Raw genomic sequence first — 17,500 nt, 5'->3', positions numbered from 1 at the left:
ATGCATCCTGCAAACCCCTTGCAAGCTCCACCTCTCCTGATCAGCCTCCCCACCAGCTCCTCATTCCCACCAGCGCTGAGCATCCCTGTGCCCTGGCCCGTACCTGGCCCTGAGCCACCCCATGGTCCCCCATCTTATTCGGGGCTTGCATCCCCTGCTGATGAATCTGTCTCTCCCAGCCCCCAGCACAGCCTCTGGCTCAGTAAGTCCTCTGGAAAGGAAGGCCATGCCCAACAGCTGCCTGACTGGCTAAATAGGAGAGGATGAGGACTCTGGTGCCAGGCGGGTGGGTTCAGATCCTTCCCCCACCAATGACTTCACTGGGCCCTTGAACTTGGGCCTGAGACCGTAGCCTCTCTGACTCTTCCTCCCTTGGAGTGATGAGGATCGAGACATCTGTGTTTAGGCTCCTGGGAGCTTCCTGGAATCTGTGGGTCCTGAGCCTTGACTCCCACTGCTCTTTATGACATATTAATGTTTTTTGTTTGTTTGTTTGTTTGTTTGTTTGAGACGGAGTTTCACTCATGTTACCCAGGCTGGAGTGCAATGGCGCGATCTCGGCTCACCGCAACCTCCGCCTCCTGGGTTCAGGCAATTCTCCTGCCTCAGCCTCCTGAGTAGCTGGGATTAAAGGCACGCGCCACCATGCCCAGCTAATTTTTTTGTATTTTTAGTAGAGACGGGGTTTCACCATGTTGGCCAGGATGGTCTCGATCTCTTGACCTTGTGATCCACCCGCCTCGGCCTCCCAAAGTGCTGGGATTACAGGCTTGAGCCACCGCGCCCAGCCATGACATATTAATTATTAGTAGTAGCACATGTCATCACAGGTGCCCATGCAGAATGCACCATGCCATACAGCCTGAGCCAGGTGCTGGGGTCACTCAGGTGTCTCCTGGCCCCTCTTTGAGCAGCTCACTTGTCCCTGGTGGAGGGGACACCTGTCCCCAGGGCTCTTGTCATGGTCTCATCTCAGTTGGCTCAGGCTGGGGTCCCCACAAGGCAGGGGGCGTGGCTACTTGTGTTCACCACCTCTCCCCTGAGTCTAGCACTGGGGCTGCCACATAGTAGGTGCTCGGTAAATATGTGTTGAAGAATGAATGGATGAGTGGATGCCCCAAGGAAGGAATGAGGGAGTGAATTTAAGGAACGCATTCCTGCCGGCGGGGCTGGGCCATCCAAGTCACCAAAGCGCTCAGAGCAAATTGCGGAGCTGGGGGCTGAACCGTGACAGTGGCCACTGGCCGCCCTGCTGACCCTCCGGCCCCTCCGCAGGTGAGTGTCCCAGCCCGGGGCGCGGTAGCGCCGCCAAGCGGAAGAAGAAGCAGCGGCGGAACCGCACCACGTTCAACAGCGGCCAACTACAGGCGCTGGAGCGCGTGTTCGAGCGCACGCACTACCCTGACGCCTTCGTGCGCGAGGAGCTCGCCCGGCGCGTCAACCTCAGCGAGGCGCGCGTCCAGGTGAGCGCTCCGTCCCGAGCTGCCTGTGGGAGCTTCCGCCTGTGAGCGTGCAGCCACCGTTCGCCTGGATCACACAATTGCCCAGGAGGGGTGTTTAAGAACAGAGCAGGAGCATCTGAGGCCAGGAGGACTGGGGTTCAAATCCCAGTCCCGCCACTTACGGACCATGTGCCCTTGAGCAAGTTACTTAAGCTGTCTGTGCTGCAGGCACCTGCCTCCCTGGAAAATGGGTATCACGTAGGTCTTTGTTGTAGGAATCCTTCGAGAATTAAAGTTTTCATAAAGCGGCCAGGCACAGTGGCTCACGCCTGTAATCCTAACACTTTGGGGGGCCAAGGCGGGTGGATCACTTGAGGTCAGGAGTTCAAGACCAGACTGGCCAACATGGTGAAACCCTGTCTCTACTAAAAATATGAAAATTAGCTGGATGTGGTGGCCTGTGCCTGTAATTCCAGCTCTTCGGGAGGCTGAGGCAGGAGAGTTGCTTGAACCTGGGAGGCAGAGGTTGCAGTGTCATCCCCATTTTACTGAAAAAACTGAGGTTCAGAGAGGTAACGCTGCCAGCCCAGGGCTGGCGGCAGAGCAGGCACACACCCAGGTCCAAAAGGACTTGGGTCCCCCCCACCCATGCTGCACCCTGCTCACCCTCCCACCCACAGGTCTGGTTTCAGAACCGCCGCGCCAAGTTCCGCCGGAATGAAAGGGCCATGCTGGCCAGCCGCTCCGCCTCGCTTCTCAAGTCCTACAGCCAGGAGGCAGCCATCGAGCAGCCCGTGGCTCCCCGGCCCACCGCCCTGAGTCCAGATTATCTCTCCTGGACAGCCTCGTCTCCCTACAGGTGAGAGCGGGAACACCTTTAGGTTGGGAGCAGGGAGCTGGGGAAATCCCAGAGAGCCTTTTCCTGCCCAGACTCCTCTGAGGGTCTGGAGAGAGCTTGAATGGTGTCCACGCGCCCCTGAGATCTGGGGTACACCAGGCGATGTGTGGCAAGTGTGCCCGTGAGTGGGTGTTCACGAGCACCCTTATGCGCATGTTGTAGGAGTTTGCATGTGTATGTGTCAGTGCATGTGTCCACACATGCCCGTGAGTGTGCATGCACATGCCTGCGTGTGCAAACGAGTGTGCAGGCCTGCGTGTCTGTGGGAGTTTGAGTGTGTGCATGAGTGCATGTGGGGAGAAAACAGACCCCTCTGGAGGGGAGCCAAGTACAGGCATTGCCCTGAGGGAGGAGAGAACCTGCAGGAAGATTCCTAGGCTGGTACTGGGGCCCCAGTGTCCTGTGTCCACCCTCCAGGTGAGAAGCTGAGGCTGGGGGGCTGAGGAAATGGTCTCCTTGGCCTGTGGGCATGGCTGGAGCCCAGAGCCCAGTTCTGGGGCGGTTTTGTCTGGATAGAAGCTGGAAAGACTCTTAGTGCTCACCACCCTCCTGATCTCCCTCCCTGTCCGTCCTTACCTGTGGCAGGAAAACCAAGGAGCATCCTTAATTTTTTTTTTTTTTTTTTGAGACAGAGTCTAGCACTGTCACCCAGGCTGGAGTGCAGTGGTGCAATCTCAACTCACTGCAACCTCCGCCTCCCAGGCTCAAGCAATTCTCTGGCTTCAGCCTCCTGAGAACCTGGGATTACAGGCTCCCACCACGACGCCCGGCTACTTGTTTGTATTTTTACTAGAGACAGGGTTTCACCATGTTAGTCAGGCTGATCTCAGGTGATGTGTCCACCTCAGCCTCCAAAGCGCTGGGATTACAGGCATAAGCCACCACGCTCAGCACCAAGGGGCATCCTGAAATCCAGGTGCCTGTTCATTCTACCTCCATCCTGCTGTGAGCCAAACCCAGAGCAGGCACAGGCTGTCAACAGGACCGAGGCCCCGCTCTCAGGAAGCTCATGGTCCACAGGGGGGCTCCTGTGTCCCAGCACCGAGCTGGGGGCTTCTGACCCCTCCCCAAACCCTACTTCAAACCACCTCCAGTCCTGGGTGAAGATTTCCCAGGAGAGCAAGGCGGGGTGGGGGGCTGGCAGACCCAGAGGCTGGATTGGAGGACTGACAGCCAGAAGCACCTATGTGTCCTTGTGTCTCCTGTCGTCCCCAGCACAGTGCCACCCTACAGCCCCGGGAGCTCAGGCCCCGCCACCCCGGGGGTCAACATGGCCAACAGCATCGCCAGCCTCCGTCTCAAGGCCAAGGAGTTCAGCCTGCACCACAGCCAGGTGCCCACGGTGAACTGACGCCCAGCCCCACCAGGGCCCGGCCGCCTCCCTGGGTGGACAGCGACAGAAAAGAGGGCAGACGCCCAGGAAGTGACCTTCTCCTGGATGGGCTCTCCCGGCCCGTCTCTCCAGCCTGGACTCCTGAGGCCACGAGGCTGTCAAGGTCCCCGCAGCCAGGCCCAGCCCCTCTGTCCTCGGCCGTCAGAGACTGCACCCCACAACCCTTGGAGGAGTTGGGCCGAAAGGTGGAGGAAGAGCCTGCCAAGGACCTCATTTAGTTTGTGTATTAAAACCAAAAAGCTTTTGTCTTTAAGAAATAAAAGCATTTTTTTTTTTAAGCCCCAAAAGGTTGCAGGAAGATGGGTAAGGGCTGCAAACAAGGCTGGCTGCGGAGGCGAGAGCTGGGACCCCACGGGCTGGACGGCCTCCCCGGACCCTTTTCTGGCCTGCAGCAGGCACCAGACTGCCCCGGGCCTGGCTCCGCCCAGCAGCCGGGGTAGGCCCACTGCCCTCCTGTCTGTGCCGTTCCTGGGAGTGAAGTCCTCGGTCACCCTGCAGGGCCCCCGGGGTGGGGGGGGTGGGTGAGGAGGACAGAAACCCTCCCTGGACCCCATCTCCCACCTTGAGCCCCAAGGGGACACCCAGGTGTTTGGGCAGAGCCTTGCTGTGTGACCCTGGGCAGGGAGCATCTCCCCATCCTCTCCGGGGGCAGGATGGTGAACACAGATTCCTAGGCTGGCCAGAGGGTGTGTGGACAGATGTGAGAAAATTCAGCCCCTTGCTCCTGGGCACACAGGAAGCGTGGGATCTCTCTGGCCATTTGACCATGGAGGGGCTGGGAAAATGGCCCAGAAAACTGGGGTGCAGACTGGAGGTCCCGGCCAGGCCCCCAGGACAGTGGTGTACTCCGTGACAGCTGAGGCCAGCAGAAGACCCTTTCCCAAGTCCCCTACCCCACCCATTTGTGGCCAGGAACTGGGGCTGCCACCAGCCAAGGACATCACTTATGAGGTGTCTGCAGAAAACAGGGTGAGGGATGGCCTGAGACCAGCTCCTCTACCTGTCCCCATGCCCACCCTTCTGATGGGCATGCTCATGCGGGAAGCCAGGAGTACCTTTCTGCTCAAAGTAGCCCCAGGCCAGCGCCCGGGATGTAGGACAACACTCCCCTACTCCAGGGGGCACAAAGCCGTCAGCCCGGGCACCAGTGGGGGACAACCCTGGCCCTTGGGGTGGTGGGTGGCAGGTGGCACAGCAAAGAATCCCAGAGTCAATGACCTGGGCTGATTCTCCCTCGTCCCGCCCCGACCATGCATCACTGTGCCCCCAAAGCGCCAGCCATGGGGTTCCACGCATGAATAGCCTTGCATGGGATGCCCCATTTTATTTATTTATTTAGTTAGTTAGTTAGTTAGTTCATTTTTTTGAGAGAGAGTCTTGCTCTGTCGCCCGGACTAGGGTGCAGCGGTGCAATCTCGGCTCACTGCAACTTCCGCCTCCCCGGTTCAAGCTATTCTCCTGCCTCAGCCTCCTGAGTAGCTGGGACTACAGGCACCCACCACCACGCCCGGCTAATTTTTTTGTATTTTTAGTAGAGACTGGGTTTTGCCATGTTGGGCAGGCTGGTCTTGGACTCCTGACCTCAGATGATTCACCTGCCTCGGCCTCCCAAAGTGCTTGCTGGGATTACAGGCATGAGGCACTGTGCCTGGCCCCCACTTTAGTTAGAAGGTACAGCAGCTACACTTGTGAGTGAACCGAGGACCGTCTCCCACCTGCCCCTGGTACCCCCTGAATACTCCTCTCCATCCTCCATCCAGATTTCCACCACAGGCCTCGTTCTTGTGGGTTGAGCACTGGCCCTTTCAGATGTGCAAACAGACCTGGCGAAGAGTGACCGCCCGGTCGCCATGTGACTTCTTCCTTCGGTGGCTGGACAGCTTCCTCCCTGGCCGCAGCAGGGACTCGGACCAGCAGGAGTGCCTGAGGCACCAGTGGGGGCTGCGGGGGAGGGGAGGAGGATTCTACTGAGGTCCCCAGCTGCTCAGGCCCACCCCATCATGGGGGCCAGGTCTGTGCCCTGGACTGGGGGAGGCGGGAGAGGCAGATTTGTGTTTTCTGGCTCAGTTTGGCCTCTGTCTCAAGCGCTTTCTGGGCTTCCATTTGCCATTCTTTTTCTTTCTTTTTTTTTTCTTGATACGGAGTCTAGCTCTGTAGCCCAGGCTGGGATGCAGTGGCATGATCTTGGCTCACTGCAACCTCCACCTCTCAGATTCCCGTTCAAGCGATTCTCCTGCCTCAGTCTCCCGAGTAGCTGGAATTACAGCCATGCGCCACCATGCCCAGCTAATTTATTTTTATTTTTATTTTTTTAGTAGAGACAGGGTTTCACCATGTTGACGAGGCTGGTTTTGAACTCTTGACCTCATGATCCGCCCGCCTCGGCCTCTCAAAGTGCTGAGATTACAGGCATGAGCCACCTCGCCCGGCCCCATTTGCCATTCTTGCACTGAAAAAATATTATGAAACACAAAGTCCCTGGCCATAGAGGCTGCACCATGCTACGAGGAAGCAAAGCTAAAGGAATAATCACAGCACCACTGAGGCTATGCTCGGGTGCTGCAGGGGCCCAGGGTGCACAGAGGGGGGCCTCAAACCTCATTTAAGGCATCCTGGAAGGCTTCCTGGAGGAGGTATGCCTGGGAGGAAGAAGAGTACACTAGATGGAGAGGGGAGAGGAAACGGTGTTTCTGGCTGAGGGGATGGTGTGTGTGTGCAGCGCTGGGCAGGCTAGAAATTGTCTCTTTGGGGCAGTGGGAGCTGTTACCCGGCTGGGTCTCCTGGTGCCGGGTGAAGGTGGAGAGAAACAGGAGCTGGCTCAAATGAGGTTTGTGTGGCCGGGACTAGAAGTTCGGATGTCACCCTGTCTGTGGTGAGCCACGGAGGGGATTTGCTTGGTGGAAGGACGTGTCCTGAGCCTCCATGTGGAGGAGGGACTGTGGGCTAAGACTGAAGGAGAGAGCTCCTTGCAGAGGCCAGGTTGGGTGTCCAGCTGGGAGGGGCCGTGGCCTGGGCCAGATGGGGACAGACTTGGTGGACCTGGGACATGTTTCCGATGCAGCAAAAAAGAAAAAAAAAACAAACAGGAATTGTGACTTGGTGATGGGCTAGGAGACTGGGAGCCTTCAAAGCCAGTTTGGGGACCCGGCACGGTGGCTCATACCTGTAATCCCAGCACTTTGGGAGGCCGAGGCAGGCGGATCACCTGAGATCAGGAGTTCGAGATCCACTTGGCCAACATGGTGAAACCTCGTCTCTACTAAAAATACAAATATTAGCCAGGCATGGTGAGACATGCCTGTAATCCCAGCTACTTGACAGGCTGAGGCAGGAAAATCACTTGAACCCAGGAGGTGGAGGTTGCAGTGAGCCAACATTAGGCCACTGCACTCCAGCCTGATAAGACAGTGACACTCTGTCTAAAAAAAAAAAAAAAAAAAAAAATCGGGTTTGGGCTTAGACACACAGGACTGCCCAGGAAGAAGACACCCTGGCCATGGGGCCTGCCTGGTGGAAGCCTCTGGAAGAGCAGCCTGTTTTCCCCAAAAGGCACTAACCTGGGAGAACGAGAGTGAGCAGGCCCCAACCCCAGGCCCGGGCCAGTGCTCCAAGCCTGCTGCTGGCATCATCTCACGCCGTTCTACTTTTTTTTTTCTTTTTTTTTTTTGAGACGGAATCTCTCTCTGTCGCCCAGGCTGGAGTACAGTGGCACGACCTTGGTTCACTGCAACCTCCACCTCCCAGGCTCAAGCAATTCTCCTACCTAGCCTCCCGAGTAGCTGGGATTACAGGAGGCTGCCACCACACCCAGTTAATTTTTGCATTTTTAGTAGAGACCAGGTTTCACCATGTTGGGCGGGTTGGTCTCGAACTCCTGACCTAAGATGATCCACCCGCCTCGGCCTCCCAAAGTGCTGGGATTACAGGTGTGAGCCACCACACCCAGCCACACCTTTCTACTTTTCAACCCAAAGGGAGGGCACCCTGAAGAATGGCCGGGCTGAAGCCGCCTGTGCAGTGATGGGGTCACACCAGGTGGTCGGTCCCAGGAAGGCCGGCTTCAGAAAAAGCAGGGGCCCTTCCCACGGAGGCGCTGGCCCTGCCGTTGGACCATGAGGATGTCAATGACACTTCCTCCCTGCGCTCTAGAGAAAACGAACTGCCTTAATCGTTCACACATGCTGCTCTGAGAAGCTGAGGGAGGGATCGAGGCGGCCCTCCCTGTAAAAGAGGAAACATTCAAACACCGCTGTCGCTGTCGTAGCCCTAATTGCAGGGCTGTGTGGGCACATTCCTGGGCACCCATCCCAGGATGTCGTTTTTGCATGAGGACGAGGTACCCAAGGCCTTGCCCCAGGCTGGAGAACTTGCTACCTTTGCCCATTTGGCCAAGTGGGCTTGAGCTTGGGAGAGGGCATTGTGGTGTCTGCTTTTTTTTTTTTTTTTTTTAATGAAATAAAAGAACTTGAGAGGGAAAGGAAGTGGGAGGGAGAGAGACAGATTGAAGGAAAGACAGTCAGCTCCTGCAAAAACCCAAACCAGAGAAATGAAGACTAGAGTCTAGAGTTTCTGGTCCTGTGGCCCTGGATAAGGCACTTCTCTGGGACTTGGTTTCCTCCTCTGTAAAATGGGAGTAATTACAGAACCCACCGAACAGGGTTGTTCCCATCCAGAGGCCGGGTGCGGTGGCTCACGCCTGTAATCCCAGCCGTTTGGGAGGCTGAGGCGGGCGGATCACGAGGTCAGGAGTTTGAGACCATTCTGGCCAACATGGTAAAACCCAGTCTCTACTAAAAATACAAAAATTAGCCTGGTGTGGTGGTGGGCACCTTTCGTAATCCCAGCTACTCGGGAGGCTGAGGCAAGAAAATCGCTTGAACCAGGGAGTCGGAGGTTGCAGTGAGCCGAGATCGTGCCACTGCACTCCAGGCTGGTGACGGAGCAAGACTCCGTCTCAAAAAATAATAATAAGTCCTGTCCATGAATGGGCACTTCAGTGTTTATGGTGCAGGAGCACAGAGTGAGGATGGAGTTTGAGAAAAGATACGTACTCCCCGTCCTGGGGTGAAATGGTGCTTTCTCTGTCCAGAGAACCGGCACACCAGGTCCAGCTCTTCCCCTCCCCCCTTCCTCTGATGCCCACCTGCCTTAGGAGCCCCAGCTGGGGACCAAAACCAACATGGTACCTACGGCTCCTACACCTCCGCTTCCCGTCCCTGGAGGGCGCCGTGGGGCTGCTGCAGGGCCCTGCGCTGGGTTCCCACGGATGTGGCAGAACACACCCCATCCCCTGCCGTCCCAGAAGATCTCTAGGGCTGGCCACGGGCTCCTGACCCAGCCTCCTCCGGAAAGACAAAGAAACAAGCAAATCCAAATGACCAGCAGGGGTCACAACGTCAAGTTCAGCTTAAGCGTTCGGGAACTGGAGCCAACAGCCATGAAGACGTTCTCACGCTTTCACCCAGCAAACCCATCTCTAAGCTCTGCTTTGAAAAATAATGAAAACCGGGGGGCGGGGAAGCAATGCGCACAGCAATGTCTATCACATATTTTATACGTGCAGTGTAAAAAATCTGGGAAGACACAAGCCAAAATGTGAATAGCTTGATTTTTTTTTTTTCTTTTTCTGAGACCAAGTCTCACTCTGTCACCCAGTCGCTCAGGCTGGAGTGTGGCACAATCTCTGCTGACTGCAACCTCTGCCTCCTGGGTTCAGTCGGTTCTCCTGCCACAGGCTCCCGAGTAGCTGGGACTACAGGGGTGTGCCACCACGCCCGGCTAATTTTTTGTATTTTTTGTAGAGATTAGAAATACAAAAAAGCCAGACCGTGTTGGCCAGGCTGGGCTTGAATTCCTGACCTCAGGCAATCCACCCGCCTTGGCTTCCCAAAATGCTAGGATTACAGGTATGAGCTACTGCACCCAACTGGATAGCTTAAATTTTATGGTGACTCACAATCCACAAGTCTCCATATTTTTAAAACAACCTTATGGAAAAACAAAGCAATCTTTTAAAAGAAAGCAGGGCCAGGCACAGTGGCGTGTGCCTATAGTCCCAGCTACTCGGGAGGCTGAGGCTGGAGGATCACTTGAGTCCAGGAGTTCGGGGCTGTAGTGCGCTATGCCAGTCGTGTGTCCACATTAAGTTCAGCATTAATATGGTGACCTCCCGGGAGCGGGGTACCACCATGTTGCCTAACGAGGGGTGAACCGGCCCAGGTTGGAAACGGAGCAGGTCAAAACTCCCGTGCTGATCAGTAGTGGGATCATGCCTGTGAATAGACACTGCACTCCAGCCTGGGCAACATAGCGAGACCCCCTCTCTTAAAAAAAGAAAAAAGAAAAAAGAAAAAGGCCGGGCACGGTGGCTCACGCCTGTAATCCCAGCACTTTGGGAGGCCTAGGCGGGCGGATCATGAGGTCAGGAGATCAAGACCAGCCTGGCCAACATGGTGAAACCCTGCCTTTAAAAAAAAAAAAAAGAAAAGAAAAAAAAAAGAAAGCAGAGGCCACGTAACAGCCTCAAGTATGGAATTTGAAGCTCCTCAAAGGTTAAAAAATGTGCTTTCTTCTGTGTGTTTTGTGTCCCCCTGGTGCCTCACGCAGAGCTGGACGTGTCCCCCGGACGCCTGTCGGTCAGTGGAGGTACTGGGATCTGTGTTTGAGAACATCCATCTCCCAGGCTGGAGTGCAGTGGTGAGATCCTTGCTCACTATAACCTCAAACTCTTGGGCTCAAGTGATTCTCCCACTGTGGCCTCTCAAACTGCTGAGATTACAGGTGTGAGCCACTGCGTAGCAGCTCTCCAAGAATGTCTTAATTCTTAGTTCTCACCTTAGAAAAAGTAGGAATGGGTTGAGCTTGGGATGTAAGGCAGCCAGGAATGGGTGCCTTGAGGTCAGAAGGGGGACTCAAAAGAGACGGTGTGGTAGACGTAATTCTAAAATGGCCCTGCCAGCCAGGTGCGGTGGCTCACGCCTGTAATCCCAGCACTTTGGGAGGCCGAGACAGGCGGATCACCTGAGGTCAGGAGTTTGAGGCCAGCCTGACAACATGGTGAAACCCTGTCGCTACTAAAAATACAAAAAGTTAGCTGTGTGTGGTGGCGAATGCCTATAATCCCAGCTACTCAGGAGGCTGAGGCAGGAGAATCGCTTGAACCTGGGAGATGGAGGTTGTGGTGAGCCGAGAGTGTGCCATTGCACTCCAGCCTGGGTGGCAGAGCAAGACTCCATCTCAAAAAAGAAAAAAAAAAAGGTACTGTACTGTGATTCCACCCCAGGCAGCCCCACCTTTGCATAATCCCTTCTGCTTGAGTGAGTGAAACCTGTGGCTTGTATCTGACTAACAGAGCGTCGGCACAGGTGAAAGGATTTTTCAGATGTAATTAAGGTCTCCAATCAGCTGACACTGATCTAAGCAAAAGGAAGATTCTCCTTGGTGGGCCTCATCAGGTGAGCCCTTTGAAAGATCCGTCGTCCCTGAAAGAAGAGATTTAAGCAGAGAGCCACTTTCCCGCTGAGCTGGAAGATGCAAACAGCCCTGTTGAGAACTGCCTTTGGTTGGGGAGGCCACCAGGAGCGGAGGGCCTCCATTTCAGAGCCACAAGGAGCCAAATTCTGCCGACAATTCAAACGAGCTTGGAAGGAGATACCGCGCTCCAGGTGAGACGCAGTCTGGATGACACCTTGACTGCAGCTCAGGGAGACCCTGAGCAGAGCACCCAACTGGGCCCTCTCCCGACTCCTGACCTACAGAAACTGTATGATTATAGATGTATAATTTTTTGTTTTGTTTTGTTTTTTGTTTTTGGGATGGAGTCTCGTTCTGTTGCCCAGGCACGAGTGCAGTGGCGCGTTCTCGGCTCACTGCAACCCCCATCTCCCCGGTTCAAGCATTTCTCCTGCCTTAGCCTCCCAAGTAGCTGGGACTACAGGCATGTGCCACCACGCCCGGCTAATTTTTGTATTTTTTAGTAGAGGCAGGGTTTCACCATGTTGGCCAGGATGGTCTCAATCTCTTGGCCTCGTGATCTGACCACCTCATCCTCCCAAAGTGCTGGGATTACAGGCGTGAGGCACCACGCCTGGCCCAGTGTCACTTTTTTAAAAAAACCAAGTTCAATTCTGGTCAGCAAATTAAAAAAAAAAAAAATCTATTACTCCGTGTTATAATTTAATATTTGGAAAATGAAGGGGGAAAAGCCCTCTTTTCATAAGTCAAACTTCTAAAAGTGAAGCTACTCACAGCCTTCTTGGCTAGTGTGGATACTGAGGGGGCAGCCACCGTCACGTGGGTGGCCTCAAAGCCGCATCTCCAGGGACCATCACAAAATCATCAAAAGGGACTTAGAGGCACAAAAACGCTGCCTGCCTCCCAGGCTCTCTCTCTTTTGGACACATATATATCCACATATATCCATATTACATTATATATATTTAACATGAATAGTAAAAAAATCTGGAAAGTCGTAAACTGTAACGTGACCAGGAATTTTCTCGGGGAGGTGGGATTCTGGGTGGTCTCTATTCTTTACATGTACACTTATAAATTTCTCTACTTGGGTACTAAAAATTGACAAAACTCTAAAAAATCCTATCCAAATTGGAACCATATTTTTGGAGGACAATATGTTCTACATTTCTTACAAACAGACATGCGTTTTTGACCCACTCATTTTACTTCTAGAAACATATTTTAGGCGGGGTGCAGTGGCTCACGCCTGTAATCCCAGCACTTTGGGAGGCTGAGGCAGTAGGATCGTTTGTGTCCAGGAGTTTGAGACCAGCCTGGGCAACATAGCGAGACTGTCTCTACAAAAAATGTCAAAAAATTGGGCAAGCATGGTCGTGCATGCCTGTGGTTCCCAGCTATTGGGGAGGCTGAGGTGGGAGGATCACTTGAGCCCAGGAGGTCAAGGCTGTAGTGAGCTATGATTGTGCCACTGCACTCCAGCATGGATGACAGAGCAAGACAGGAGGGAAGGAAGGAGGGAAGGAGGGAAGGGAAGGAAGGTGAGAGAAGAGGGGGAGAGGGGAGAAGAGGGAGAGGGGGGAGGAGAGGGGGAAAGAAAGAAAGGAAGGAAAGAGAGGGAGAGAGGAAGGGAGGGAGAAAGGGAGGGAAGAAAAGAGGGAAAAGGAAAGAGATGGGAAGGGAAGGAGGAGAGGCAGAAAGGAAAGAAAAAGGAAGGAAAGGAGAGAAAGAAATAGTTTAACGAAATGCCTGTGAGGTAGGAGGTGGGACTCAACTCTGGAGGCAGGGCTCAGACACTGGACCAAACTGAGGACTAGCTAAAACAGGGATGGGGCAGAAGCAGCTTTCCATAACACAGGTCACCGGTGTGCCAGGTCAGTTGACTGTTGCCATGGCAACACCCGGGAGTGACCCTCCCTTTTCCGTGGCACCCGGGAGTGACCCTCCCTTTTCCGTGGCAATGACCCAACGACCCAAGTTACTACCCCTTCCCTGGAAATGTCTGCATAAGCTGCCCCTTAATCTATATTAATTAAAATATAACTAAAAGTGGGTATAAATATGACCGCAAAACTGCCCCGAGCTGCCCCTGTGTCCCCGCGGGGTAGCCCTGTTCTGCAGGTGCAGTCATGGAGCTGTGGATCGGCCGGAGCTGTGATGCTGCCACTTCAGTGAAGCTGTTTCTTGTGCTCTACCGTGGCTTGCCCTTGCATTATTTCCTGGGCAAAGCCAGGAATCATCACGGGCTAAGCCCTGCTTCGGGGCTCGCCTGTCCCGCATCTGCCGGGCACAGAGACTGATGTGTGAAGATTCCCATGAAAGCATGGCATGTGCTCATTGCAATTCTGATGAATTAATTATCCAGCAACCAGGGCTGATTAAATAAATGATAAGCATCTCCAGGACGATGGCGGACCGAGCCAGGACGCTGTCACAGTTCATGCTACTGACCATCGGGAGCCCTTGGAGGACGTGCAGATGTGTGATCGGAGGACATTCCCAAACGATGACGAAAAAGCAAATCTGAGGTGCCTCTTCAAGGCTGTGAGCCCCGAGCATAGACAGCACCCACCTCTGTGACACGCTGGTGTTTCCCCAGTGCTGAGAAACCCTCTGTAAGTATTTTTTGCTGTGGGATTCCATCCCGAATATAAACAACCCTCTCTAGTCTTCAATTTGGTCCAGTGGGGGAAGAAACAACGTGAATCTCCCTGTGATCCTCTGAGTATACGCACACACACATGCATGTACACACTCATCGTTCACATCTGTTTCTTCACTTAACAGATCTGCCCTAGGAGCTGAGGGACAGGCATGGCAGGGAACAGAGCAGACCTCAATCCCTGCACCCCTCGAATGCATATTCTAGGGGACACAGGCAATGAGATGAAGACACAGGCCGGGCGAGGCTGCTCACGCCTCTAATCCTAGCACTTTGGGAGGCTGAGGTGGGTGGATCACAAGATCAAGAGATAGAGACCATCCTGGCCAACATGGTGAAACCTCATCTCTACTAAAAATGCAAAAATTAGCCGGGTGTGGTGGCGCACACCTGTAGTCCCGGCTACTCCGGAGGTTAAGGCAGGAGAATCAACTGAACCCAGGAGGCGGAGGCTGCAGTGAGCTGAGATCACGCCACTTCACTCCATCCTGGCAAAAGAGCATGACTCTATCTCAAAAAAAGAAAAAAGAAAAAAAAGGCCAGGCACAGTGGCCGAAGCCTGTAATCCCAGCACTTTGGGAGGCCGAGGAGGGCAGATCACGAGGTCAGGAGCTCAAGACCAGCCCTGCCAACACTGTGAAACCCCGTCTCTACTAAAAATACAAAAAGTAGCCAAGCATAGTGGCAGGTGCCTGTAGTCCCAGCTACGTGGGAGGCTGAGGCGGGGGAATCACTTGAACCAAAGAGGTAGAGTTTGCAGTGAGCCAAGATCACACCACTGCACTCCAGCCTGGTAACAGAGCGAGACTCCATCTCAGAAAGAGAGAGAGAGAGAAAGACACAGAAGGTAAAGGGGTTCTGTGCACAGATGACCTCGAGGGACCTTGCTTCCTCATGAGAGCCTGACCTCCCTCCAAGCAGGGTGAAAGCCACCTGACGGCTTTGCACACAGCGGTGATGGGAGCCTGTGGCTCTGGGTGGGGAGTGGCTGTGGGGGCTCAGGGTGGACTTGGGACATGGTCAGGAGGTGCCACAGTTATCCAGGGCCTCACCACAAGATGCTTGAACAGGAGTCCCAGAGTTTCCAGACCCTGGCCGGGGTCAGCCTCTTCGTGGTGAGAGTCCTGGAGGGATTGATTTTTTTCTGTGAGCTTTCCCGTCGTTTCTAAACCTTTGACATTGACCATTACTTATAAGTACATATAATTCACAAATGTTTCCAAACTTCTGAAACAGGTTTAGAAACTTAAACAAGTCTTTCTTGTGTTTTTGAGACAGAGTCGTGCTCTGTTGCCCAGGCTGGAGTGCAGTGGTGCGATCTTGGCTCACTTCAACCTCCAATTCCCGGGTTCAAGCAATTCTCCTGACTCAGCCTCCTGAGTAGCTGGGATGACAGGCACCCACCACCATACCTGGCTAATTTTTATATTTTCAGTAGAGATGGGGTTTCACCATGTTGGCCAGGCTGGTCTCGAACTTCTGGCCTCAAATGATCTGCCTGTCTGGGACTCCCAAAGTGCTGGGATTGATTTACAGGAGTGAGCCACCGCACCCAGCCTAAAAACGTAAGCAAGTTTTAAATATCCCATCGTTCCAATTCAAGCAATGCCTCTTCTGGGAAGCCTGCCTGGATTCTCACCAGCTCCAACAGATAATACCCTCTTTGAACTGCCTTGAATTAGAAACAGTCCAACCTTCTAGCCTAGCCTGCCTGCAAGCCTGCTCCCCACGGCAGCATCCTACCAGGATACACACACAGAGGCCCAGGACTCCCCTCAATCCTGTGCGCTCTGCCTCTCCAGGGGGTCCCCCGGTTTGGTCCCTGCGTTGCAGACCAGCATCCAAGGTGATGAACAACAGGCTCCTCTGTCCACTGTCATCGTTGCCTGCTCTCATCCTTACCCCCAAGGTCCTCACGCACCAGGGCACCGCCGCCCTCACCTGCCTTGGGATTCCTCCTAAGAAGGCATGTGGGGTGGGAATGAAGTCCTCTTCTTTTTTTTTTTTTTGAGACAGAGTCTCACTCTGTCACCCAGGCTGGAGTGCACTGGTGTGATCTTGGCTCACAGCAACCACCGCCTCCCGGGTTCAAGCTTTCTCCTGCCTCAGCCTCCTGAATAGCTGGGATTACAGGCACGCACCACCATGCTTGGCTGATACTTTGTATTTTTAGTAGAAATGGGGTTTCACCATGTTGGTCTGGCTGGTCTTGAACTCCTGACCTCATGATCCGCCCACCTCGGCCTCCCAAAGTCCTGGGATTACAGGTGTGAGCCACCGCACCCAGCCGGGAATGAAGGCTTCTGTAACATGAGATCTCATTGGCATATCAGATTGCTATCCTGCTTCCTGGGCCTTGGATCTACATGAATCCCCCTCGGCTCTGGCACCCCTGCCCTCTCAGAGTTCGGGAGAAGATGCCCCACACAGTGGGCCCCAGCCAGGGCGGCTTCAGCTTCCCAGGCCTAGACCTGGGTCCTATCCACTGCGCTCAGGAGGAAAAAGTCCTCACCTGCCTCCCTGAACCGAGGCTCTGGCGCCCCCCGCCAGTTTCTGCTCAATGCTCTCTGGTCCCTAGACCATAGACAGCCAAGGCCCACCCTTCCCAGCGCCCCCCGCTCCAGGGTCAGGAGAGAGGAGACAACCCCCAGGGGTTGATCTAAGTCTGGGGGGGTTCGGGAGGACGATGGGCGCCCGAGGTCGTCTTGCACTTGGTGCCAGTTCGCACCGCCTCTGGGCAAGTCAGAAGACGAGGTCCACCCTGAGGTGCTTTACCCACGCATGGCACACACGCCTGTGGTCCCAGCTACTCGGGAGGCTGAGGTGGAAGGACTGCCTGAGCCTGGGAATTCAAGGCTGCAGTGAGGCACAATTGCGCCACTGCTCTCCGACTTGGGTAGAGCGAGACCCTGAGCAACTCTTTTTTTTTTTTTTTTTTTTAAAGACGGGTTTCACCATGTTGGTCAGGCTGGTCTTGAACTCCCGACCTCAGGTGATCCGCCCGCCATGGCCTCCAAAGTGCTTGGATTACAGACGTGAGCCACCATGCCTGGCCCCGCGCAACTCTTAAAAAAGAAAAAGAAAAGTACAGAAAACCACGAGATGCCCTCCCTGCCTCGCTGGCCCACTGTGTTCTGGCGCTGGCTCTCTGGGGCCCTGGCTGTGTGTCAGGAGGCGTCTCCCTGGCCCTCCCCTTCCTGAGGGTGGGGTCTGATCTTGGGCGGGAGCAGCACAGCCCTCCAGGGTCCCCTCTCCCTTAAAAACTTCACTGGGCTCCTGACAACAGCCAGCACACCATCCTGGGTACTGCCCCTCTCTTCCCTCGACCGCACCTGGGTCCTCCACCTCCTGGGTGAGCAGCCAGGGCACTGTTTGAGCCACTGGAGAAGCAAGGGTCACACCACTGCCCACTGTGTCCACTGCCCAGCTGTCCACCCCTCCCTGCCCTCCCCATGGCAAAGCCAGAGGTCCCTTAGGAAACAAAGCCAGCCATGCCAAGCCCACCCTGGCATGACCCACAGCCCCAAACTCCCTGATAAGGGCCAGAGTCTCCAGTGATGCCACACTGCTGATCCCTTTACCCCTTCCACATCGACATCTCCTTTCTATGCCACCTGCCCCCACCCCCACCT

General features: G+C 54.7%; 1 protein-coding gene across 1 annotated transcript in view; it reads left to right on the top strand.

The window, feature by feature from the left end:
* Positions 1-4,020, top strand: part of PRRX2 (paired related homeobox 2) — a 58,681-nt gene extending 54,661 nt beyond the window's left edge. The window contains exons 2-4 of the mRNA XM_017499095.1: positions 1,276-1,463; positions 2,123-2,301; positions 3,556-4,020. Coding sequence (XP_017354584.1) covers positions 1,276-1,463; positions 2,123-2,301; positions 3,556-3,691 — 503 coding nt within the window. The 3' untranslated portion in view covers positions 3,692-4,020. The remainder of the gene's footprint in view (positions 1-1,275; positions 1,464-2,122; positions 2,302-3,555) is intronic.
* Positions 4,021-17,500: the final 13,480 nt, after the last annotated feature.

Source organism: Cebus imitator, unplaced genomic scaffold, assembly GCF_001604975.1.
Source record: "Cebus imitator isolate Cc_AM_T3 unplaced genomic scaffold, Cebus_imitator-1.0 Scaffold254, whole genome shotgun sequence".
Lineage (NCBI taxonomy): Eukaryota > Metazoa > Chordata > Mammalia > Primates > Cebidae > Cebus > Cebus imitator.
This window is presented reverse-complemented; position numbering and strand designations above follow the sequence as displayed.